The following is a 25510-nucleotide window of genomic DNA, read 5'->3' as shown; positions in this document are numbered from 1 at the left end:
TTTCAAATCGCAGTTGGCTTAACAGGAGACGCCATAACCATCGTGTTTTTAATATGCGTGTTAAGTTGAAGTTCAGTTTTGAAGACGCTGCATTCTATTCCATTTAGCTGTGCTCTGTCTAGCTGTTTGAAACACTCGCCTGTTGTATATGTGCAGCTTCAGCGCATTGAGTCCACTGCCACACGCCTGGTGTGTGTCTCCCCAGGTGTTCGCTCCTGTGGGGGAAAGTTGCGATGCTCCGTTTTGTTGTTGCTGTGATGATTCTTGAAGCGTTCCATTCAACTCGGAGAGTTCCTTTCAACTCGGAAAGTGCAACAGAATGACACTTTATGTCAGACTTCTAACTTTGTGCGGAAATCTTCAACTCCCATTTCGTCGAGATGCAGATGTGTGTTACATCACGCAAACATGTCGGCACCCAGGGCAGGGAGGTTTACAGTCAGTGACAAACATTCACTTTTATTAAATAATATCTATTAACGAGTCAAAGTTCTTACATTAAATGATAAAACGTGTTTAGCAAACGTTTTGCAGAGACAGGTGTTTAAAGCACGTTTAATTCCACTCTTTTTTGATTATCATAACGATAGCATTGCAGCGTCGTATATCAGTTTGGTTGCTATGAGATGTCTCTGACAATCAATGTACCTCTCAAAATCACAACCAGGGCTCCCGCAGATCCTTAAAAAGTCTTAATGTCTTAAATTCAGTTTTCCAAAACGTAAGGTCATAAAAAGTCTTAAATATCTTAAATGATACAACAAAAGTCTTAATTATCATTTAAAGAGGTCTTAAATTTGTGGGCGGAAAGACAGAAATTGTGATATGACCTAATGTGATTAATCAAACTTCAAAAGAATATGATTTAATTAAATAAATGCATGCGCTGCGTCCTTCAGAGTGAAAACACAGCACTGTTTTATTTTCTGTAAGCACGCAGGGGCTTGTGAGTGTCTCCAGCTGTTGCAGAGCAGTTCACAATCATTAGGCTATATCGGAAATTTATAACAATTGATTACTAATGATCAGCTGTTGAAGATGATGATATAGTGTTGAGGAAATATGACAATGTTTACTTTTAATTGTTTATATTGTAATATGTTGTAGATTATTGTAGGAGTGCACATTTTATTTCCCTTATCTGTTTGAACGAGCAGCTGGAAGCAGTGAAGTTCAAAATAAGAGTGTATTTCAGCCTTGAAAGTTAAAAGTTCCACTCTATGAATCAAATTTTTTTTTTTTTTTTTTTTCCTGGTTATTGGTATTTTGGTTGCACCATAAACTGCATATGGAATTTAATTACATTTGGACTCTTGTAGCCTCTGCCTGGCCCTCCCCATCACAGGAAGACTACAAATATTTAATATAGGCTACCGATTTTAAAAACTATTCTTTCTTTCAACACATTATCATATCAGCAAAATCCAATATTGGTCGACCTCTAATTTGTATTTATTTATATAATGGTACATAAAACAATTTTAATGTGATATACTGTGTATGTGGAAAACATGTCTTGAGTATTTTAAACTTGCATGTAGCCTACCCTGTTTTACTGATAAGCAATGTTAAGGCAATGTTGAATGTGTGCTCCTGCCTATTTAAGTAAGAATCTGTGATACATGATTTATTTTGAGATTGTTTTGAGATGGGTTTGTTTTGGTATGGGGATACAGTAATAATTGTATTTGTTCAGGTCTTGAAAAAGGTCTTAAATTTGATTTTACTCTGCAGAAACCCTGACAAAGTAATCTTTCTCAAAATTAAAAATAAGCCACCTCTTTGACACGTTTATGTTCAGTTGTCAGGTAATTGTCACTGAATTTTGAATTAAGTGAAAAGTCACATCATGCATGATCACCATCAATCATCGTTTTCATGATCGCTCATTGCTGCCATGTCCGAGTACTCGAGCCCATCCATAATCAAGAGTAGGTTTCATACTAAGAGTAAGTGATGATAGAATTTTCATTTTGGGATGAACTATTCCTTTAAGAAACTTTACATAAATTAATTTATACCCAAACGAATGTCATAGCAGACAAATTTTCTTAACAAGACTTCAACTTTTTTTGTTTACATTGAACAATTGTACATTCTCGTTTTATTTTAGACAAAATTATAGGATTAAATACTTACAGGTACACACGTACACGTACACATACCCACGCTCAGTTGCATGATGTCCCACCACCAAAACTGCCCTTAGATCTAGCAATATCCTGAAAAATGTGTTGTATGTTCGCAAACAGAATGCCACTGATTAGCTGTTTCGAACTTCTTTTTGGCTCGGAGCAAAGGTTAAAAAAGAACTTCTCATTGAGTATACCTGGGCCTTTATGGAAGCCTTCAGAAGGAAATACAGTAACACTACAATAAGGTTCTAGGCCTTTTGTTAACATTAGTAAATGCATTTCTTGCCCTTGACCCATCTACAGAGCATTGTCCAGGAATACAGATTCCATAATGTTGATCTCCAATAACTGCTGCTGCTGAAACTTTATTATCTGCTTTTGATCCATCAGTAAATACAGGTTTATGTAGTGGAAAATCACATCTTATATCTAAAAATTGCTGGTGGTACTCATTAGGGTGTGTCTCTGTCTTTCTGTGTTGGGTCATTGTCAAAATGATATTTGTTTGAAGAAGGTTCTGGAGTGGCCATCACAGTCTCCTGACCTTAATATCATCGAGCCACTCTGGGGAGATCTCAAACGTGCAGTTCATGCAAGATGACCAAAGACTTTGCATGACCTGGAGGCATTTTGCCAAGACGAATGGGCAGCTATACCACCTGCAAGAATCTGGGGCCTCATGGACAACTATTACAAAAGACTTCACGCTGTCATTGATGCTAAAGGGGTATGCAGACTTTTGAACAGGGGTCATTTCATTTCTTTCTTTGTTGCCATGTTTTGTTTTATGATTGTGCCATTCTGTTATAACCTACAGTTGAATATGAATCCCATAAGAAATAAAAGAAATGTATTTTGCCTGCTCACTCATGTTTTCTTTAAAAATGGTACATATATTACCAATTCTCCAAGGGTATGCAAAATTTTGAGCACAACTGTAATAAGATACATCCACACAGATGAAAGTAAAAAAGCAAGTGTACAGGAATCATTTGTTGGCTTCACTGCTGTGAAGGACACAACTGGTCAAGGCCTAGCAGAGAAGAATTTAGGATTGGAGTTAATTCATTGTCGCAGACAGAGATATGGTAATGGCTCCAATATGAGAGGGATTCAGAAAGGGGTCCAAGCTTTAATTCTAGAGAAAAACCCAGAGGCATTATTCATTCCTTGTTGTAGCCACAGCCTTAATCTGCTTTTATGTGATGCAGCATCCTCTAACAGAGAATGTTTGACTTTCTTTGTCACTCTTCAGAGATTGTATAAAGTCTTCTCCTCATCAGTGAAGAGATGGGATATTCTGAAAGAATTTGTTGAAATTGCACTGAAGCCACTGAGTGACACCAGATGGGAGGCAAAACTGGATTCCGTTAAACTGGATTCCGCTTTCAGCTTGGGGGAGCTCTTGACGCTTTGGAAAAGCTTGAAGAAGTGGCTAAAGATGGTAAAATTGCATCAGAGGCTAAGTCACTTTCCGAAGAAATTGTGCGCATGGAATTTCTTGTCTGTTTGATAATTTGGTATGACATTTTGGCTGAGATCACACATGTAAGCAAGGCACTACAAGCAGCAGATGTGTCTTTGGACTAGGGTTGCAGCGGTATACCGGTTTCACGGTATGCCACGGAATGAAAATTGACGGTTTTCATACCATGTACATTTGCTTATCTACAGTATTGAGAAAAAAAATGCAACTGTATGGAGAATCTCACCTGCGCATGCACATCTCCTTTCCTCCTCGACTGCCTGTCAGACTCGTCAACTTGCCCCACACACACACATACAGCAGAGAAAATGTCAGAGAGAAGTGAGGGGGTGTACATAAGTGAGTGTGTGTGTGTGAGTTAAATTAGTGTTTCTCAACTGGCGGACAGCAGGGAAAGAACAGTGCCATGGTTCTCCCATTGAAGATATTTCGGCAGCCGTCCAAGTGATAGCCTATTTAGGACTGCCGAGGCAGATTTAATGATAATCTCACAATCAGTTAAAGGCTTCTCATCTGCACTGTCCCACGCGTATAACAGAACCAGCTCGCGATCATGATCTACTCTACTCTCTGGCACGCGCGTGCAACAACCGGGCTTCCCTCGATGTTGCGGAGCGCAGACCTCAAAACTGATGTGACCAATTTAAATTCTAGTGAGACTTTTCTAGTTTAAAGCATTACGGAGGAAGTCAAGTCATACCTCTCAAACAGCAACGAGGAGGAATAGAGCAACACTGTGCTATGGGCCAAAAAATAAAACAAAATCATTATACATCATCAACTTTACAAAATTGTTTCACGATTTTACATGAGTAAAAGTAACTGTTATATTTTGACAAAAGGTTATAGTTTCATATGAAATAATCTAAAGGTAGAATCTATTAGACCTCGCTTTATATCAACAGTGGCAGTTGTAGTTAAAGTTTCAAGATGTGTTTCAGCTAGTACTTTCTTCATAAATACTATAATTTGTTATTATTATTATTACTATCATTTAAGACTAGCTACACTGACCTAACCATGGTAATGAGGAGCCTTCCCTCCTGTGTAATATGTATGTTCTGTTTGAATGATGTTTGAAATTAGGAAACAAACGGGATAATAATGGGCTCATATAAGTAAATATGCTCTTCAATTTTTAAAAGTACTTGAAAACCATGAACAAAACTATGCAACATAAAAGGAAATGCAACCCAGGATACATTAAACACAGGTCACGTTTTTACTATGGTGGGTCACCATATGATTTCCAATGTAAAATCTGGGTCCTGAAGCAAAACCAGTTGAGAACCTGTTAAAGGTACAGACAGGAGCAGTCTGGCTACAGTATATGTTAATTGTTAATAATCATAGGACATTACTTTAAAAGCTCACACAGCTGATGTTATTTTTCATTTAGTAGTTAATTTAACATGCTATGCTAACATGTAAACTAACATGCTTTAGTTATATAACATGTTATAGTTACATGCTATTTTTTTTATCATGTTTATAATTCGGTTTATTATTATAATTCCATTAGCTTTCTTATTTATTCTATTTATTTTATTTATTTTCAAAAGGGATACTTTTTACACATACTTCCATTAAAAAAAAAAAAAATAGTTTCAAGTTTCAGTTATAATAAAGCGTTTGTTCAACCAAAAACAAAAAAACTTATGTTTTCACTCTTTTAAGGGTCATTGTAACTGATAATCATAATAATGTATTACCGGATACCGTGAAACCACGATGTTTTCTGAGACGAATATCGTACCGTGAAAATCTCATACCGTTGCAACCCTACTTTGGACACAGCTGTTATGCTGGTCAATTCTCTGAAAAACTTCTTGGTTCAGTACAGAGAGTAGGCATTTCAAAAATCCATGTCCATAGCACGCAGAATGGCAACTGAATTTAATGCAAGCACAGAGTTCAGGAGAAAACGCCTCCGCAAACAGAAAAAAATCCATGATGAAACCAGCAACTACAGTGCAGATGAAGACCCTGAGATGCATTTGAGGTGTAGGGTGTTCAATGTAATTGTTGACACAGCTATCCAGGAACTTAGTGACAGATTTAAAAAATTTGGCCATGTCTCTGACAAATGTAGTATTTTAATCAAGATGGAAACCATGACAAAAGAAGAACTGGAGGAATCTGTAACGAGGTATGCACTTACAACAAGTGACATTTCAAGAGACATCATTCAGGAAATCTACCCTGCAAGCCAAATTCTCAAAGGGCACAAAAAAGCCATTGACAAGCTGAGCTTTATTCTACAGGAAAATCTAGATATGGTCTTCCCAAATTTGACAGTAGCCTTAAGAGTGTTTCTAACAATGCCACGAACAGTTGCCTCTGCTGAAAGATCTTTCAGCAAACTGAAACTTATAAAAACATACCTTCTTTCAACTATGAACAATGATCGCTTGACCCAGCTGGCAATCATCTCAATTGAGAACAATCTAGCAAGATCAACTTCGTTTGATGACATACTTGAAATATGGGCGAGTACAAAAGCAAGGCATGTCAAAATGCTGTAATCTTTTAGTGGGGAGGATGAGGCAGGGAGGATGAAATAGCATGAAATAATTAGACAAGAAAGAAACAAGAAATTGACAACACATTTAATTGCAATTCTTGATTTATTTTTGAAAACATACTTTATGTAATTTTACTACTACTTTGTGTTATTTAAATTGTGTTCTGAATCGTATATTTGTTGCACTTTGAAGCAGTTTGAAAAGTGTTTATATAAAAAGAAAAACATTTATGCTTCCGTTATAGGTGCAAATATTTTTGTCTCCATTACATGACTACTTTAAAATATAGTTGGAATGACTCGAAAGGCCATATAACTTGTCTATGGATTTTTTTTATTTTTATTTATTTGTATTTTGTGTGTGTGTTCAGGTATATATAGTTTACGAAGACTATTCACTAGGCCTATTCTATATTATACACATATAATTATGCTATAAACAAACACTCAAGTGTCCTCATAGAGCAAAATGCTTTAAAAAAAAAAAAAGAAAAAAACATACTAAATGAGGGATTTTTTTATGTAAAAATGCAAGAAGTTTTCTGTGAGGGTTAGCATTTGGGGATAGAATATACAGTGGCAAGAAAAAGTATATGAACCCTTTGGAATGAATTGGTTTTCTGCATTAATTGGTCATAAAATTTCATTTCATCACAAGTATAGACAAACACAATGTGCTTAAGATAACAACATACAAACAATTATATTCTTTCATGTCTTTATTGAACACATCCCATTAAACATTCACAGTGCTGTGGCAAAAGTGAAAAGTCCACACCCCCCGGCTCTTGATGAATCATGTTGCCTTCTTGAGTATCAGTGAATGTTTTCACCCTTTGTAATAGTTGTGTATGAGTCCACCAATTGTCCCCAGTGTGAAAAGATGGATCTCAAAATCATACAGTCACTGTTGGAAAGGGGTCAAATATGCAGAAGATGCTGGAAAACCAAAACATGTGCAGGACCTGGAGGATTTTTCTGAAGAACAGTGGGCAGTTTAACTGCTCAGGACAAACAAGGACTCATGAACAACTATCACAAAACTAAAAAACCATTATTGATCATCCAGGTAACAACAACATGGTAGTCACTTACAAAGTTCACTTACTTTTTCCACAGCACTGTGAAAGTTTGATGGGATGTGTTCAATAAAGACATGAAAGATTATAATTGTTTGTGTGTTGTTAGCTGAAGCACATTGTGTTTGTATATACTTGTGACTTTGATGAAGATCAGATGACATTTTATGACAAATTAATGCAGGAAACCAACTATTTCCAAAGGGTTCACAAACTTTTTCTTGCCACTGTATAGTTTGTACAGTACAGAATATATTATGTCTATGGAGCGTCCTCATAAACCACAAATACCAACGTGTGTGTGTGTGTGTGTTTGTTAGGGCCTGGTAATATTGCTTAAATATTATATTTAGTATTTTTCATTTACAGGAACTAATACAATTGTGTGGAAAAAAACAGAGTATGCTAAAATTATAGGATTATATACTTTTGTTACATGTAGCATATTTCTCTCGTATTTACTTCACCTTCACTGTTCCTGGGGGTGGGGGGGATTTGGGGGCACCAACATTGATCTTGCATACCCCTCAGCAAATATGCAGTTGCGTCCCTGGTTGTTATGAAAATTTTTGTTTGTAAGTAGATTCTCACTTTAAGGAAAATATAAAAATGGTCCAATCAGACTTTTACATTTTTATCATTTTCTTCTCAGAGGACACCCCTGAACCCCTATACAGTGATTTGTATCTGTCAAAAGGCCTCCTATGTCCCATACATATATATTCTGAATGTAAAAAAACTCTACTGCTGTCATTCAGCTTCAAAACAGTCTGTTGATCTTATCTTTTAATATTCATATCCAAGTGCCCTCAACTGATGAAGTCTTGATGAAATATTTTAATCTTTTGGTAGAAGATCCCTCAGACCCCACTACTTTGACTACAATATCCTCAACCCTGCCCAGTTTTGGAGAGTATTTTGACTGTTTAGGACTGGCTTTTTTTCTTTTTTTTTTTTTTTTTAACAAAGTACTGTTGCTGCCAATTTATAAAAACTATTGAAAAATATATATATTAAATAATTTCATAGCCATTTGACACCGTGAAATCTACGTATTATTATCCGGACATTTTCCGGAAGGAAATGTAGAGACCGGACCTCTTGGAACTGTAATTAAGTACCCCTGGTCAAGATGTACATAAGATAAATATAGAAAATTACTCAAATGTTTATCATCGATATCGAAAATAATTTTTTTCTGATAAATATCATTAGCGTTTTATCGGGCAGCCCTAATTGAACAAGACAGTGTTGACAAAACAAACTAAAAACAAAAGTTTCTGTCCACTGATTTGACACGAATTCCCTCAGCACCTCGAGAGCGGAAAAAGTCAAGAAAGTGGGATGCTTTTACAAGCACACCAAACATATTTAACTGCAGTTTAGTTTGTTAAGCGCATTCACTGTGGCCACAGCTAGTCTGAAAAAAGCCATATAAATAAGTTATATGTCTGGTCCTGGTCAGGCCTATTTTAAACTAAATGATCAACAACTTGTTGGAATAAACAGCATTATGTATTACACACTATCTACACCGGACGTGACCAATGTCGTGTCACACCACATTGGGGCTGTCTACGCTGGACGTGTCAAAGTGAACATTCTAAACCATTTATTTGTCATGTTGGCACTAGTAGTGCCAGCGCGTACAGTACAAAATTGAATGTGGCATCCATTTACTGTCGGCGAGACAAGGCGCAATGCTACGGATGCATACAGTGTAGACAGCATCATTGATTATAATGAGAGCAATTTGCTTTTGTCGCATCGTGCCAGTTTCGCTCACATCTGGTGTAGACAGGGTGTGAGATCAAATAAATAGCTTACCAAAGAAGCGTTTATCTTTAACCAGAGCAGTTAATCAAGGGCAAAAAAATTAACATGAAATCTTTCAAAAAGCAAGATTTAAACAAAGTGCAAAAATCAAAAAGCAACATTTGGGAAAGCCAAATCATATCAAGCCAACAAACATTTGGAGAGGTTTTTTGAAAGCACACTGTAATACATAGGAATCGCTGGGATTTAGCAGCTATAATGCAGAAGAAAAAAATGTTATCTGAGAATGTTGAATATAATATTAAAAATACAAATATTTTAAAATATCAAATATTAAAAAATATTCACCTGAGAAGCAGCATATAAGATATTTAGACTTGCTTTTAGGGAATAGATCTTGAATAGAAGTATATTTTGTCTTTACTGCATGTGCAGAAGTATAATAAATTGGGAAAAAATACACTTATATTTAAGATACATTCTCTTAAAGCAAGTCTAAATATCTTATATGTTGCTTCTCAAGTAAATGTATCTTGTTTTAAGGTTTTTTAGACAATTTTAAATGGAAAACAAGACAAAAACACTTGATAACAATAGGATTTTTGCAGTGAATTTCTTTACTGAATTAAACTTATTAAAAAGTATTTGTAAGGAGGAAACGAGAAGTAGCTTTCCTGGTTCAGGTAAGGATTTATTTTCTCTGACTGCAGCACAATTACAGTCTTGCGTTATGTACTAAGTTAAGCCACTATCACACACCGCTTCACAAAATAAACTCTCATTATTTATGATAAAAACTCTTTGCTTCTGGTTCGGGTCTGTCGTGCCCAGGCTCTCTCTCTCTCTCTTCTATTTGCGGTGTGTCTCTATTTATCTCCCCGTGCTCACTGAAATTAGAGACAGGTGTTAGACATAATTTAGCTCAGGTGTAAGTGCCCTTACTGCTTTCTCTCTCTCTGGAGAGATGCTTGACCACGCCCCCGCTGCCACAGTATTTTTTCCCTTTAATTCAGTGAATGTCATTTAGTGGAATTTTTAAAGATGATTTTGTTCTCTTTATTGTTAGATGCGCACATTAATACAACCTTTTTAAGACGGGGCATAAGCTGAATAATCAAAGCTAAGAGCTAAGAGGTTAAGAGCTAATGATTAATTGTTGCAATTATCGCCGAATAGTCTAATAATCGTTCTAATAATCATTAGATTAATCGATTATCAAAATAATTATTAGTTGCAGCCCTAATCCTAATGCCTTTTTAAAAATCATGTGCACACTGCTATTGGATAACAAATGCATAATTCTAGTGCAACAATGTGGGGGTCCACTCATGTGTTTTGACTATAAAGAAAGAGGCCCATCTCCGTTAATTTGTAAATAAACAGACATCAAATAAGCCAATTACAAACAGCCATAATAAGTTCCTTTCAACTTTGGAGTTAATTAAGAATAAAGAAAACATAACTTGCACACCTGTTCTAATAACTCTCATCAAATTTATTTTGTTTTTTTTTTTTGTTTTTTTTTTGATGGTTTTGAAATTATCTAGAGCTGTGTTCCACCCGGTTACCATATACTGTAACCGCATTACATTACCATGCTGGTAATGTTTGTGAGACATGATCGTTTTGTTGACATATTGAAATAAATCAGCATTTCAAGAATCTCAAGCTTTACATGAACCGATTTAGTAATATTCTGTTCCTACTGTCAAGACAATACATTAATTCAAACAGCCTGAGCTTTACATATAAATAATCAGGTATTAAAGAGTTGCACCAATATGAAGATAAAACGGCAGAAACATGCGAAGAAAACCATCAGCTTTTATAAGTACAACTTTTGCTTTCGGCAACCTTTCCAAATATTAATTGATGGGACATTTTGTCAAGCGGCGTTGAAGAATAAGATTCAAATCAAAGAACAGTTGCCAAAATATCTCATGGGAGAAGTTCAACTTTGTACCACGAAGTAAGTTCATGATGTTCTTGGATTGTCATTTCTGTGTATTACTTGTGGTGTAGTAGTGACATATGTGGGTCATTATCAAAATTCAGTCATGAAAAAAAATTTAATTAGTAAAGAAACCCCATTAAAAAGGCATTATTCTATAACCTAACCTTTTATTAAATAATATGAAATGGTTTGACTATATATTGTTTTGCACATTTTTTTAGAAAATATATTTGAGTTTGTCAATTGCCTGAATAAACCATTGTCTCCTTTATCTGGTACACTGCATGTATGACATTTACAGTTATTTATGTTTAACTCATTTTGTTTCCTCAGGTCAAGCATTAGTGCAAGGCCTAACAAGTGTGTAAAAAGGCAAAAACAAAATTAATATTTAATCACTTTAATAATTTTAAAACAATGTTATCCCTTGATTTAATTTCAGTGTTATCAATGTTAAGAACTTGTATTTTGAAAATACAAAAAGTTGTGGGAAAAGAACTTCCAAAATCAAAGTTCAAAAGAAGAAGAGACTGATTAAATGTGCATACAGTGATTTTTACTACCATCCTACAAATTTTAATTAATTTACATTTTAACCAAATGTTTTTACATGGTTCAAGGAATAGTTGGTACAAGGAATAGTTCACCCAAAAATGAAAATTCTCTCATCATTTACTCTCCCTCATGCCATCCCAGATGTGTATGACTTTCTTTCTTCTTCAGAACACAAACGAAGATTTTTAGAAGAATATTTCTGCTTTGTAGGTCCATAAAATGCAAGTGAATGGTGGCCTGAATTTTGAAGCTCAGAAATGCACTTAAAGGCAGCATAAAAGTAATCCATACGACTCCAGTGGTTAAATCCATGTCTTCACAAGTGATATGATAAGTGTGGATGAGTAACAGATCAATATTTAAGTCCTTTTTTTATTATAAATGTCTTTCACTTCCAATTTCTTCTTCTTTTGTTTTTGGCGATTAGTTTTCTTCGTGCATTTCGCCACCTACTGGGCAGGGAGGATAATTTATAGTAAAAAAGGACTTAAATATTGATCTTTTTCTTACTCACACCGACAGTATAATATCGCTATTCCTGTAAATAAGTCATTTCTGTTACATGTGAAAGATTTTTATTGAAAAAAAAATAATGGGATGATTTATTGATTTTAGTCTAATCAGTGATGTATATTTTGTGATGCTTTTGACACCATCTTTGTCACTGGTGTTATCGTCACAGGTGTTACAACCCTTGCTTCATTTGTGAAACAAAATTAAATAATTAAATAAAAAACAACAGACAAGTTGTCCTTTATGAATAATAATAAATGTCAAGATGTTAAAAAAAAAAACATTTACCCTCAGCTTTAATGGATGAAAAATGAACTGAATTTAACATTTTATTATTTTGTAAGTCGGAAAGTCAAAATTTTTTGAGAATGACCCATTTGCTTTGTACTTTGCAGCTGTGCACTTAAGGAACTCAAGACTCTTCCAAAGGAACTGTATGACTCTTCCAAAGGAACTCATTTTACAGAGGTTTCAGATTAGGAAATGCAAACACAAAGATTCTATACCTGCATCACAGTGCTTGTTGTCAATGCTTGGGGAAACAAATCCACACCACTACTTTGTCGCAACACAGGTAGGCTATGTGATTTTGGAAAGTGCCAAATTGTTATTACTCATGCACAATGTGAAATGATCATATTACGCATCTTAATACAAGGATCAAGAGTTGACTACAGCCCTGAAGAAGATCCCTGGAGTTCCTCTGCTCTATATTATCCTGAGCACCATGGTGTTAGACAAGCCCTCTGAATGTTCCCTGAAGTACGTAGAAGCTGTTCAGCTGGGTAAAATGGTGAGCACATCACAACAGAAGACTATCCAAAGTCTGAAAGAGCAGCAGGGCCTCAGCAAAGACGGTGAGGAGAGAAGAGGCAAGAAGAGAAAGAGGAAATCTGGGAACCCAAACCCCCTTAGCTGCCTGAAGAAGATGAAATCAATGCCTCAACAGCCCAAAAAGACAGATGGAAAGAAAAAGAAACAGAGTAGACACAGGAAGAGAAAGCCTGCTGGGGGAGAGGGAGCACCTGTCAACTTGAACCAGTCAAATCCCACAACTGCCTAGATTCAAACCCTATATGTTTTATTTTCTCAGAATTATTTTACTGAATAGACTCACCTTTTCATTGGTCATGAAAATGTACCATTAAACCACTTGTTTTGTCTAATAAACAAGTGTTTTTTGTTTTTGTTTTCATAAAACAAGCCTGTTTGTTTCTTGAATTTAGTTATAGTAGTCAATGAATGAGTTGAGTACAGATGTGTACTGTAGATTGCTTTGTGATTTTATAAAGAGGATTGTATGGGTATGAAATCATCTTGAATAACACACAAGATAAACAGTGTTTAATATGCAGTCAGAAACATCATCTATCACTATAGTTTCTTCATCTATAGATAATTACATTTCACTTATTCACTAATGTGATGGTTTCGGGTGTCAAATTCTTTTGTCTTACCACAAGGGGGTGGTACAGACATCAGAATCAGAATCAGCTTTGTTGCCAAGTATGCTTACACATACAAGGAATTTGTCTTGGTGTCAGGAGCTTCCAGTGCATAAACAATACATCAACAAGACAGAGATAATAATAATAATAATAAAAAAAGTTAATAGAAAATAAAGTATATACAGAAATACACAATAGGACAATATATATATATATATATATATATAGGTATTTACAATATACAAATACAAATCTGTTATATACAGAAGCAAGGGAATGTAATGGCAGAAGAGGTATGGTATGTACCATAAATATAAATAGACTAAGCTGTGTATTGCACATGAATTATTGCTCAATGGGGCAATTTTAACTGTTCATGAGATGGATTGCCTGAGGGAAAAAACTGTTCCTGTACCTGAAGGTTCTGGTGCTCAGTGCTCTGTAGCGCCGTCCAGAAGGCAACAGTTCAAAAAGGTAGTGGGCAGGGTGAGTGGGGTCCAGAGTGATTTTTCTGGCCTTTTTCCTCACTCTGGAAGTGTATAGTTCTTGAAGGGAGGGCAGGGGGCAACCAGTAATTCTCTCAGCAGTCCGAACTGTCCTCTGTAGTCTTCTGATATCCGATTTCGTAGCTCCACCAAACCAGACAGTTATTGAAGTGCAGAGGACAGACTCAATGACTGCTGAGTAGAACTGTATCAGCAGCGCCTGTGGCAGGTTGAACTTCCTCAACTGGCGAAGGAAGTACAACCTCTGCTGGGCCTTTTTCACAATGGAGTCAATGTGGGTCTCCTATTTCAGGTCCTGTGAGATGGTAGTGCCCAGGAACCTGAATGACTCCACTGCTGCCACAGTGCTGTTTATAATGGTGAGCGGGGTCAGTGTTGGGGTGTTCCTCCTAAAGTCCACATTCATCTCCACCGTTTGGAGCGTGTTCAGCTCCAGGTTGTTTTGACTACACCAGTGAGCCAGCCGTTCAGCCTCCCTTCTGTATTCAGACTCATCGTCATTTTGGATGAGGCCGATAACAGTAGTGTCATCTGCAAACTTCAGGAGCTTGACAGGTGTGCTTGGCGGTGCAGTTATTTGTATACAGGGAGAAGAGTAGTGGGGAGAGCACACATCCCTGAGGGGCACTAGTGCTGATCATACAGGTGTTGGAAGTGAATTTCCCCTGTCTCACTAGCTGCTGCCTCTCTGTCAGAAAGCTGGTGATCCACTGACAGACAGACGTGGGAACAAAGAGTTGGTGTAATTTAGTTGGAGAATAGCTGGGATGATGGTGTTGAAAGCCGAAATGAAGTCCACAAAAAGGATCCTTGCATATGTCCCTGGTCTGTCCAGTCTGTCTCATGTTGACTGCATCATCCACAGACAAGTTTGCTCAATAAGCAAATTGAAGGGGAATGAACTGTAAGTTGCCAAAGTTGTTATCAAGAGCCAAACATCTTTACAGACTGGTTCTTCAATAAATGTGATCATTTTAGAGTTTTTCCCAGAAGTAGTGATATACTTTGATGTTAAAGGGATAGTTCACCCAAAAATGAAAATTCTGTCATCATTGACTCACCCTCATATTGTCCCTGACTTACTTTCTTCCATAGAACACAAAATGAGGTGTCAGATAGCCTCAGTCACCATTTTTATTTTGGGTTGATCTATCCCTTTATAATCATCAAATCATTTAAACACTATGCAGGACATTATAATAGCTAGTTCAATTTAAAGCTGTTATGACACTGAAGCAGTGTTAAGAAGCAGTCAAATAGTCAAGTTTGGATGCTTTTGGGAATTGTTGGAGCTGGAAGGGTCTCTTTTATTCAAGGTTAAAGAAAAGGAATTGGTCTCATTCTGTCTCTTTGAATGTCTGTAGCTACAGCTTTTATAAAGAGACTTTGTTTGTTGAACTATGTTTATAATCTGGGGTTAAATAAATCCTCAATTGTGTCTTGGCAATTTTTGTCCTAAACTGGGATGTATTGCTTAAATGTGCAGGTTGCTAAGAGAAACGCAAGGAGGACATGGCAGCATGCGGCTCCACATGGCTGCCTATGCGGCACACTCATCAGAGTTTGAATCTGGGGTTCTCAACCATTTTGTTTCTACCACCTACAGATTTGGCCACTGAGCCATGAAAAATAAATTTACTGAACTAGTCAACCTATTACTAACTTCTGTGAAAACAACAAGTAGTCAAGTCATATCAAATACAGTGACAAAATGTGATCAGGAGTGATCCAGTGGTAAAGTAGTTTACATCTATGCATGTGGTAAACACTTTTTTCCAAAGCGACTTACAGTTCATTAAAGATACACATTTTAGTAGTATCTGTGTGTGTCTGGGAATTAAACCCATGACTGTGGAATTGCTAGAACCATGCTCTAGTTGAGCTACAGAAATGTAATACCCCACAAGACTGCCCAAATTATTCATTTCTATTCAATCCTGAAACAAATGGTTAGCGGTCCAATCAGTTCTTGATATTTGCTGTCCTGGTATTGCCAAGGACATTCCATAGACTCCAGTTGTCTTCACTAGTACTTCCCGGAAAGCCATGGCAACTTCATGTTCACAATTCATCTATTTGTGAGCTCTAAAGTGTTAAGAAAGCTCATGGCAAGTCAAAAACACTATAGGCGAGTCTGACGTCAATCTAACACTCACTTACGTTGCATACAAAATTAGTGTATTTGCGTGTGTGTTTATGGGGTTGAGGGGTGTCTGGGAGGGGGTTTTTAAGTGTCCAGTAGTGGACTCTATAAGTGACAGAGAGAAGTAGAGTTATCAGAGAGCAAAGAGAGTTTCAGTGACAGAGCTGTATCTTACAGCTGACAAAAAGACATATTTAACAGAGAGCTATTCGCTCCTCTTCAGCAATCAGTTCTTGAGAATGGAAGTAGTTCTGACTAGACTGAGAGAATTCTCTTGTAAAGAAACTTCTTTTGATCACGGCAAATCAGCAGTAATATGCAGGGGCCATTCCTCATCCCAGGAGGTATGCAGAGAGAAGCGTATAGATGGGGAGGGAGATGCAGGCCGGCTGGATTTTGAGTCTGCACTGGCCTGGCTGAAGAAGGAGCTGGTAAGACCTTTGTTGAACTTATTTTATCAATTTTCCAAAATATCTTTAATTTTGACAAAAATATGGGGCAACATTTGGCATTTTATCAATTTTGCTCCAAAAGGGCATGGATCCCAGCAGGACTTCCAAACTTTACAATTAAATGAACAATTAAATTTTAAATGCTTTAATCAATAATGTAAATAATTTCCTGTTTGTTATTCTACCACAAGTAAAATTGTGCCCCTGACTAAAAAAAAAAAATAATAAAAAAAATAAAAATGGAAAGCTGGTTTTGCTAGAGCATTGTTTTGTTGTCTTATGATGTTTATTCTGTTTTCAATATCTTAGATCTTATATATTAATCTAATGTCTTATATCTCTAACCTTCATAAACCATAACCTTCAATCTTATATCGTAAAATTTTCTATTTTTGTCCAACTAAGTGTGGTATAGTTGGTGTCCTGGGTGGTCTAGGTGTTGTATGTGTCTTCTGCATTGCAGAGAGATCTATTGTTGTTGTAGGTGTAGGACATGTCATTTCAGACTCAGTTAAATCAAAGGTCATTGTGGTTCTTTACAATGCTACTCCTAATGAGTAAAAAGTTACGACAGTCTCGTCATTAACATGCATGTTGTGGCCGTTACAACCTCTCAAGGGTTAACTTGTGAGCAGGTCTATTCTCAGTTGAGGATATATTGCTTGGCATTTACAGTCTTTGTACTGGTGACTCGTCATGGCAACATTCCACACAAAAGACACCACAGAAACCTTTTATGAGGAAGATAGCGTCATTTCATATGTTTCATTGGTCTATGTTAATCACTTAAGTTCTATATTTTCAAACGTACTTTGTGTAAAAGTAATTGAGCTAGCATGCAAACATATGACTAAACAGGGCAAATTCAGATAAAGTGGGACACTTTATGATAATTTGTCATTCATTGCTTTTATAATAAGATTCAAATGGCTACATCAATGTCAACCTATATTAGTTTAGGGTGAACTTTAAGCTGATTTTTAGAAATGGAATAGTATACATATAATTATAGATGATTAAGCTAAATGTCCCACTTTATTTACCCTTTTTTATTATTTAATTGATTTATGTGTTCTGTGGCTCATTTATATCTCTCATGAATAGATTGAACCCTTCGGTGAAAAAGGCAAGCAACTTGTCTTCCCAGTGCTCACATTATTGCTCTTTTTCAGCCTTAGACCTAATGAACACAGAAAGGTTCAAACATTCACTTCCAATCAGCATATATGCTTTTTGTGTTTGCTTCTACAGTAAATCAGGTTTAAATTAGGTTTCAGTCATCATGGTTCAATGTGCTACTATTGCAGAGGACAAAAGCTCACGCAAACACACCTGATCAAAAACATACTGTTTACTAGTCTCACTCCTAACAAATTCATAGGAGAGGGTTCAGTACCAAGTGTTTCACGTGCTACTAAAAAAGTTCACTTACTTTTCTCCCTTGCTTTTTAGGCTTAGTGTAAGTCTTTTTCACACAAGGTCCATCACAAGTCTGCCAATGTAATTAATAGAGAAAGAGATGCTGTGTTTTTGATGGCAACACTTGTTTAATTTATTGCACAGAACAGGCTGTCAGAAACGGGCTCATGAAATGTTCTGAAAAGCAAAATATTATTTCCTCTAAAAGTATCCAATTAGACTGCCTCAGCCCCCCCCCCCCCCAAAAAAAAGAGTAGAAAGAGGGAAAAGGCATTTGCATTTGAAAAAGACATTGCCCACTCTTGCTTTATACAATTGGATGATGGTCAAATTTCCTAATTAAACTGAACATAATTCTATGAGAAAAAAAAAAAAAGAAATCTACCATGTGCCTAATAACACAAAACGTTGTGGGCTTATGTGTTTTTCAGGCTTGACATGTTGTTGTTTTTTTCTGTATAGTAAATATATAGATACTGTAGAAGATTATTTACTTTGATGCATACATCTATAAATAAATTAATAAATGAAGGGTTCCTCTGCTTTGTAGATGGAGATGCGCTCTCAGGACCAAGCTCTGATTCGCCAGCTGATGGATCTCCATGACGGCATTCAGGAACTGAAGCAGGAGTGTGCAAAAGCCATAGAGGAGGAGGAGGAACATTGCTGGGACTCAGGGAGTGAGGGTGGTGGGAGCAGTATGTCCTCCTCCTCAGGAGAAATGTGTTTTTATCCATCTATTTACTCCTTTAACACATGTACGAGACCTGCTCCCCTAAGCTATCTGTCCAAAAGGCCTTTTAGTAGACGCGGTTCTGTGCCATGAAACCTGCAGTGGCGCAATCAATCATGCATTCGATTAATACACCATCAGTGTGACTATCATCCTGTTCAAACATTGTTCTGTCTTAGTGTCAATTTATGTTCAAAAGGAGAACAGATGATCAGTTATTTACTTTTCCTAAACACTGTATTTGTGAAAAATTATGTCTTAGTAACATAGTTGCTGTGTACTCAGAAACATGGTATTTTTAAGTTGGAATTGTAAAAATAGAAACAAATACAGACTTGTATCTCATCTTTGAATGTTTTAAACTCATGTGAGCAACTCATGACAAAGCCTTTCATAAGAGGCTGCTATTCTTCCACCTGAATGCAACATTATACTGAGAAAGCACTAATGATATTCTTTTGTGTATGGATTTTTGCTCATTACACATAAGTGCCTGTTCAAGCCAAGTATTGCTTCAAACCAAGTACTGCAATGCTCAAGTGTTACATAAAGTTTTTGTGACAGCAATCATATGAATTGCTATCATGTGAATGGACCCTGCTATCATCTAGCAGTGAAAGGACATACTTTCGGGACTGAGAAAAATTTTACATTTAGAGGACTTGGATCATGCAGTAGTGCATACTGGACAGCCCATTTCAGCTGGGACTTTTATCATGAGGATTTTCTTTTCTTGTTAAAGAGATGTGAACATGTGATCACTTATAGTGTATAGTGTATCTTGGACATCTTGGACAAATATCATTAATGGTATTCTATTAATAAAAATTTAAAAACCCTATAAATGTGGAGAGTAATAATTTTATGATGCAATGAGTTTAACCATTAAGACACTTTAATAAAACAATATCATGCTTCATGTACACACTGCATACACTATGCACATATTTAATTCCATAAGTCAATCAACACTTGCTCTCTCAGTCATACAACACATAACCATATGATTCAATAGAGAAATCTATAATAGAAAATGTCTAAATATGTTCATAAAAAAGTCAGTTTATCTCTACCAGTCTACTGTTTAGCATCCAGTTTGACTGATATTTGGTTTGATTTTCACATACATGAAAACTGCTTTCATAAACAGTGTCTATTTCCACAAGAGATTTCAAAAATTAGTTAAAGATATAAAGTGCCCTCAAGGAGAAGAAAGTGAGTTTTGTCACAAACGTTTTTTTTTTTTTTTACATCATGGATTTGTATAGAATACTTACTTTGCTAGAATCCTCTTTTAAACATCCATTGCTCTCATGAAGAAAATCACCATTACGCTGATAAACACAAAGAAGACACTTAGGTTACTGTCTATGCGTTCGCTTATTTGTCACTGACAGATGCCTGGTACATGTCTCCAGGTGATCACTGTTGTCAGGCTCCAGAAGCAGGGAACCATTCTCCTGTCTGAGTCTTTGAATCTCCCTGTTGAGTCCAAGTAGAGTCTGAGCCAGCTGTCGGTCTTGAAACCGCATCTCCAGCTGCATGTTAATTACAGAGCAACAAATGATCCACTCATTATTTACATTCCACTACAGGACAGGTATCTATCCATCCATCCATCCAACCATATTGTATTTTTACATTATACATACACATACTGTATATCCACATATTATACCAAGGGAAGCAATGCATTACACTTAACCAAAACAATTCCATGGGACTGACTGTTTCAAACAACAAATCTACAACATAAACCATTTTAACCTGCTATCACTGATGTAAAAGCATCATATAATCTTCTAAACTCACCAGTTCTGATCTTAACCACGTTAAGGCTCCATCTATTTTGGCTCTTCGAAGCTCTTCGTTTACTTGTACACTCTTTCCAACATTTATCGGACAAGTGGCTGTCTCAGCAGAGGTTCTTGATTCTCCTGATGTTCTGAAGGCATGAAGCAGTTTGTACTTGATGTTCTCCAAGACCATGATGGACACCGTGTCCTCATACTGAGTGTCAGAGTTCATTATGATTTCCAGAAAAGCAATAACCTTGAATGAAAATGAAGAAGGGTATGTCCCGGTCCAAACGTCCCTCCAGAAGGGACTGGGTGCTTTAATATTACTCACAAATGTCCAGTATTTTTCATCTTCCCAAGTCAAGTGTCCATCCTTTCACATAAGTCCTTTTGCACACTGTCTGTTTCTTTTAACTAAATTGCAGAGATTGATACAGAGATTCTATCCCGGATTTGAAGCATGTTTTTGTGTGTCTCTCTTGTCTCCCTCTTTGCTCTGGGACCAGCTTGTTTTGTCACTGTTACCATGGAAAACCAGCCCCTCCACCCCTTCCCCTTCAGTAACCCCAATAAGAATGGAGGGACATTGTAGACAAAGACTTTTGTTGCATCTGAAGAATTGAAAGAATTGTCCTCCCCTTTCTCTTTTCATTCTCCCCCTCTAAGCTCCCATTCAAGCATTGTGTGAGAAATAGGGTGTAAGAAAGATCTCAGTCGTGTTTTTGTGAGGCATCACTGTCTCTGTTTCACAGCACGTTTTCAATCTGGTTTCAGCATTTGAAAGATCTCCCTTTCAGTGCGGCGAACAAATGGTTGGGAAGTCGGACACTGTGTTACTCAACAGTTTTGTTGAGGAGAGCATTTTTACCACATTTGTGGATGAAGTGAAGGAATTCTCAGAGGAACAGAGAATCCACGTCGTTTTGGCAGGCTGAGAACAATCTTTGCGTTCTCTGTAGAAACAGGAACAGATGTCTAGTGTTCAGTCTTCTCTTGTGTACAATGCCAGCGACAGGGGAGTAAGTGTGCAAAAGGAGGGAAAGCCACAAGAATTGACCAAATCTGGTCAAAAGGGTCTTTTATACATCATCTAATGGAAGCTGAAAAAGACAAAATATATGTGTGTTTACATTTTATATATATATATATATATATAGTACTGTGCAAAAGTTTTAGGCACTTATGAAAAATGTTGCATAGTGAGGATGTTTTCAAAAATAATGACATAAATAGTTTTCATTTATCACTTAATGTCACACAAAGTCCAGTAAACATAAAAAAGCTAAATCAATATTCGGTGTGATCACCTTTGCCTTTAAAACAGCACCAATTCTCCTAGGTACACCTGGACACAGTTTTTCTTGGTTGTTGGCAGATAGGATGTTCCAAGCTTCTTGGAGAATTCGCCACAGTTCTTCCATCTATTTAGTCTGTCTCAATTGCTTCTGTCACTTTATGTAATCTCAGACTAACACGATGTTCAGTGGGGGGCTTTTTGGGGGCCAAAAATCTGCTGCAGGGCTCCCTGTTCTTCTATTCTAATCTTTTATATTTGCAAAAGTAATGTTTTGGAGTCTAACATTTATATTTCCTATTGACACACTAGAGCTGAAGATATAAATAACCATCTTAAGACAAATGCTTTTGTGAAACACCTTATGTGCCTAAGACTTTTGCACAGTAATGTATATTTATACACCGATCAGCCACAACATAAAAACCACCTACCTAATATTGTGTAGGTCCCCCTTGTGCCACCAAAACAGCACCAACCCGCATCTCAGAATAGCATTCTGAGATGCTATTCTTCTCACCACAATTGTACAGAGCGATTATCCGAGTTACCATAGACTTTGTTAGTTCAAACCTGTCTGGACATTCTCTGTTGACCTCTCTCATCAACAAGGTGTTTCCATCCGCAGAACTGCCGCTAACTGTATGTTTTTTGTTTTTAGCACCATTCTGAGTAAATTCTAGAGAATGTTGTGTGTGAAAATCCCAGGAGATCAGCAGTTACAGAAATACTTAAACCAGCCTGTTTGGCACCAACGAACATTCACGCGATGATCTAATCAGCCAATCGTGTGACAGCAGTGCAGTGCATAAAATCATGAAAAAACGTGATCTCAGTGATTTGGAGTGTGGCATGATTGTTGAAGCCAGATGGGCTGGTTTGAGTATTTCTGTAATTTTTGGAAGTATTTTAAGTTTCAAATTAAATTGTTCAAAATTAAGACAAAGTATTTAATACTTTCTAATTGTCAAACAATACAATAATAGCAGAGAGAATGATTTCTTTCAGATTTTATTTCTTTCATCTGATTCCCAGTGGGACAGAAGTTTAATACACTTTGTTAGTATTTGGTAGCATTGCCTTTAAATTGTTTAACTTGGTTCAAACGTTCTGAGTAGCCTTCCACAAACTTCTCACAATAAGTTGCTGGAATTTTGACTCATTCCTCCAGACAGAACTGGTGTAACTGAGTCAGGTTTGTAGGCCTCCTTGCTCACACATGCTTTTTCAGTTCTGCCCACAAATTTGCTATCGGATTTAGGTCAGGGCTTTGTGATGGCCACTCCAATACCTTGACTTTGTTGTCCTTAAGGCATTTTGCCACAACTTTGGAGGTATGCCTGGGGCCATTGTTCATTTGAAAGACCCATTTGCGACCAAGCTTTAACTTCCTGGCTGATGTCTTGAGATGGTATATCCACATAATTTTCCTTCCTCATTATGCCATCTATTTTGTGAAGTGCACTAGTCCCTCTTGCAGCAAAGCACCCCCACAACATGATCCTGCCACCCTCATTCTTCACGGTTGGGATGGTGTTCTTCAGCTTGCAAGCCTCACCATTTTTCCTCCAAACATAACGATGGTAATCATGGCCAAACAGTTCAGTTTTGTTTCATCAGACCAGAGGATATTTCTCCAAAAAGTAAGATCTTTGTCCCCATGTACACTTGCAAACTGTAGTCTGGCTTTTTTAATGGCGGTTTTGGAGCAGTGGCTTCTTCCTTGCTGAGCAGCCTATCAGGTTATGTCGATATAAGACTCATTTTACTGTGGATATAGATACACTACCGTTCAAATTTTGGGGTCACTTGCCTGAACTGTTTCTCATGATCTTAAAAACATTTTGATCTGAAGGTGTATGCTTAAATGTTTGAAAAAAAAAAAAAAAAAAAAATGTAGACAAATATATAATTGTGCCAACATATTATTTTAATTACAAAACTAACATTTTATAAAAAATAAAAAAAAAAACATTTTGAAATGGATGACTTGGACCGAATAATTAAGAAAAGCAGCCACTAAGTGCCCAGCATATAGATGGGAACTCCTTCAATACTGTTTAAAAAGCATCCCAGGGTGATACCTCAAGAAGTTGGTTGAGAAAATGCCAAGAGTACATGTCTGCAAATTCCAGGCAAAGGGTGACTACTTTGAAGATGCTAAAAATATAACACAGTTATGATTTATTTTGGATTTTGTTATCACAACATAATTCCCATAGTTCCATTTCTATTATTCCATAGTTTGATGACTTTACTATTATTCTCAAATGTGAAAAAAACAAAAAAACAAAAAACAAATTAAAGAATGAGTAAGTGACCCTAAACTTTTGAACGGTAGTATACATGTCTACCTGTTTCCTCCAGCATCTTCACATGGTCTTTTGCTGTTGTTCTGGGATTGATTTCCACTTTTCGCACAAAATTACGTTTGTCTTAAGGAGACAGAATGCGTCTCCTTCCTGAGCGGTATTACGGCTGCATGGTCCCATAGTGTTTATCCTTGCATACTATTGTTTGTACAGATGAACGTGGTACCTTCAGGCATTTGGAAATTTCTTTCAAGGATGAACCAGACTTGTGGATGTCCACAAAAATTATTTTCTGAGGTCTTGGCCGATTTCTTTTTATTTTCTCATGATATAAAGCAAAGAGGCACTGAGTTTGAAGGTAGGCCTTAAAATACATGCACAGGTACACCTCCAATTGACTCCAATTAGCTAATTGCCTAAAGGCTTGACATCATTTTCTGGAATTTTCCAAGCTACTTAAAGACACAGTTAACTTAGTGTATGTAAACTTCTGACCCACTGGAATTGTGATATAGTCAATTAAAAGTGAAACAATCTGTCTGTAAACAATTGTTGAAAAAATTACTCGTGTCATGCACAAAGTAGATGTCCTAAATTACTTGCCAAAACTATAGTTTGCTAATATGAAATCTGTGGAGTGTTAAAAAAATTAGTTTTAATGACTTCAACCTAAGTGTATGTAAACTTCTGACTTCAACTGTACAATGTAAAGTGTGACTTAAGTGTCCTAAAGTATTCATACTTTTTGGGGACACTTTATAAGGGCCTTTTTGGGCTATTTTATTTATAATCTATTTTCTTCAATAATCTGCAGGCTGCAAATTACATCTTAAACTTAATAAAGTGTCAGTGCTTCCAAATAATTTATTGTGCTAGGTAATTGGTTTATACAAAGTGTGGAATAACATCCCTACACACGTGCTGCTTGAAATACTGCGACCTTTGCATCGCGTTCAGTGGACCATACATGAAAATGAGATTAAGTTTACCAGTCAAAGAGCAGAGCACGACATGATGATTTTATAGAGGCTGATTTTGCTGCTATTAAGCTTGGCGTGACAATTTGGAATAAGACATTTATCTTGGAAAGGACAGCCTCTGTTTTCAAAAATGAATGTAAATTCATACACAACAAACAGAGAAATGCTGACATGTTCTTTTATCTAAATCTGTCTCAAAGTACCAAAGGGTGATGATAGATGTTTTATTTAGATTCTGCCCTAGGTTAAGAAAAAAAATAAATGTGTAAAAAAATGAAAAGAGTTCTGGAAGTACAGCCAAGATATAAATATTGGGTATTTTATCTGTGACGTTCCCTGCTATCTAAAATCTTTAATTGTACATAATAAAATAAAAAGAGCATAGAAAAGTAATGAAGTATG

General features: G+C 36.5%; 1 protein-coding gene and 1 pseudogene across 2 annotated transcripts; one reads left to right on the top strand and one right to left on the bottom strand.

Moving 5' to 3' along the window:
- The first annotated feature begins 10781 nt into the window (after nucleotides 1-10781).
- On the top strand, nucleotides 10782-13085 carry LOC127421649 (rRNA-processing protein UTP23 homolog; annotated as a pseudogene).
- Nucleotides 13086-18643: 5558 nt separating this feature from the next.
- On the bottom strand, nucleotides 18644-21647 carry LOC127421281 (alanine and arginine-rich domain-containing protein-like). 2 transcript variants are annotated; one of them, XR_007893974.1, is made up of 3 exons: nucleotides 20536-21647; nucleotides 20001-20261; nucleotides 18644-18819 (listed from the first exon to the last, which is right to left on the bottom strand). XR_007893974.1 is itself a non-coding variant. In XM_051664180.1 (2 exons), the coding sequence occupies exons 1-2, from the start codon at nucleotides 20749-20751 to the stop codon at nucleotides 20085-20087; spliced, it is 393 nt and encodes a 130-aa protein (XP_051520140.1). In that variant the 5' UTR covers nucleotides 20752-21647; the 3' UTR covers nucleotides 19653-20084. The 2 variants fall into 2 exon arrangements, 1 of the variants encoding a protein (XP_051520140.1); XM_051664180.1 differs by lacking the exon at nucleotides 18644-18819 and having other exon boundaries at nucleotides 19653-20261.
- Between the last annotated feature and the right edge of the window lie 3863 nt (nucleotides 21648-25510).

Source organism: Myxocyprinus asiaticus, chromosome 30 (genome assembly GCF_019703515.2).
Source record: "Myxocyprinus asiaticus isolate MX2 ecotype Aquarium Trade chromosome 30, UBuf_Myxa_2, whole genome shotgun sequence".
Lineage (NCBI taxonomy): Eukaryota > Metazoa > Chordata > Actinopteri > Cypriniformes > Catostomidae > Myxocyprinus > Myxocyprinus asiaticus.
Note: the sequence above shows the minus strand (reverse complement) of the source record. Positions and strands in the feature narration are given on the sequence as shown.

What these genes read in the sequence shown, in the direction of transcription:
- LOC127421281 (XM_051664180.1), bottom strand. Translation starts at nt 20,751, where the DNA reads ATGAACTCTGACACTCAGTATGAGGACACGGTGTCCATCATGGTCTTG. An exon ending in CGTGGTTAAGATCAGAACTG is followed by an intron (nt 20,262 to 20,535) that starts GTGAGTTTAGAA and finishes ATTAACATGCAG; the next exon opens with CTGGAGATGCGGTTTCAAGA.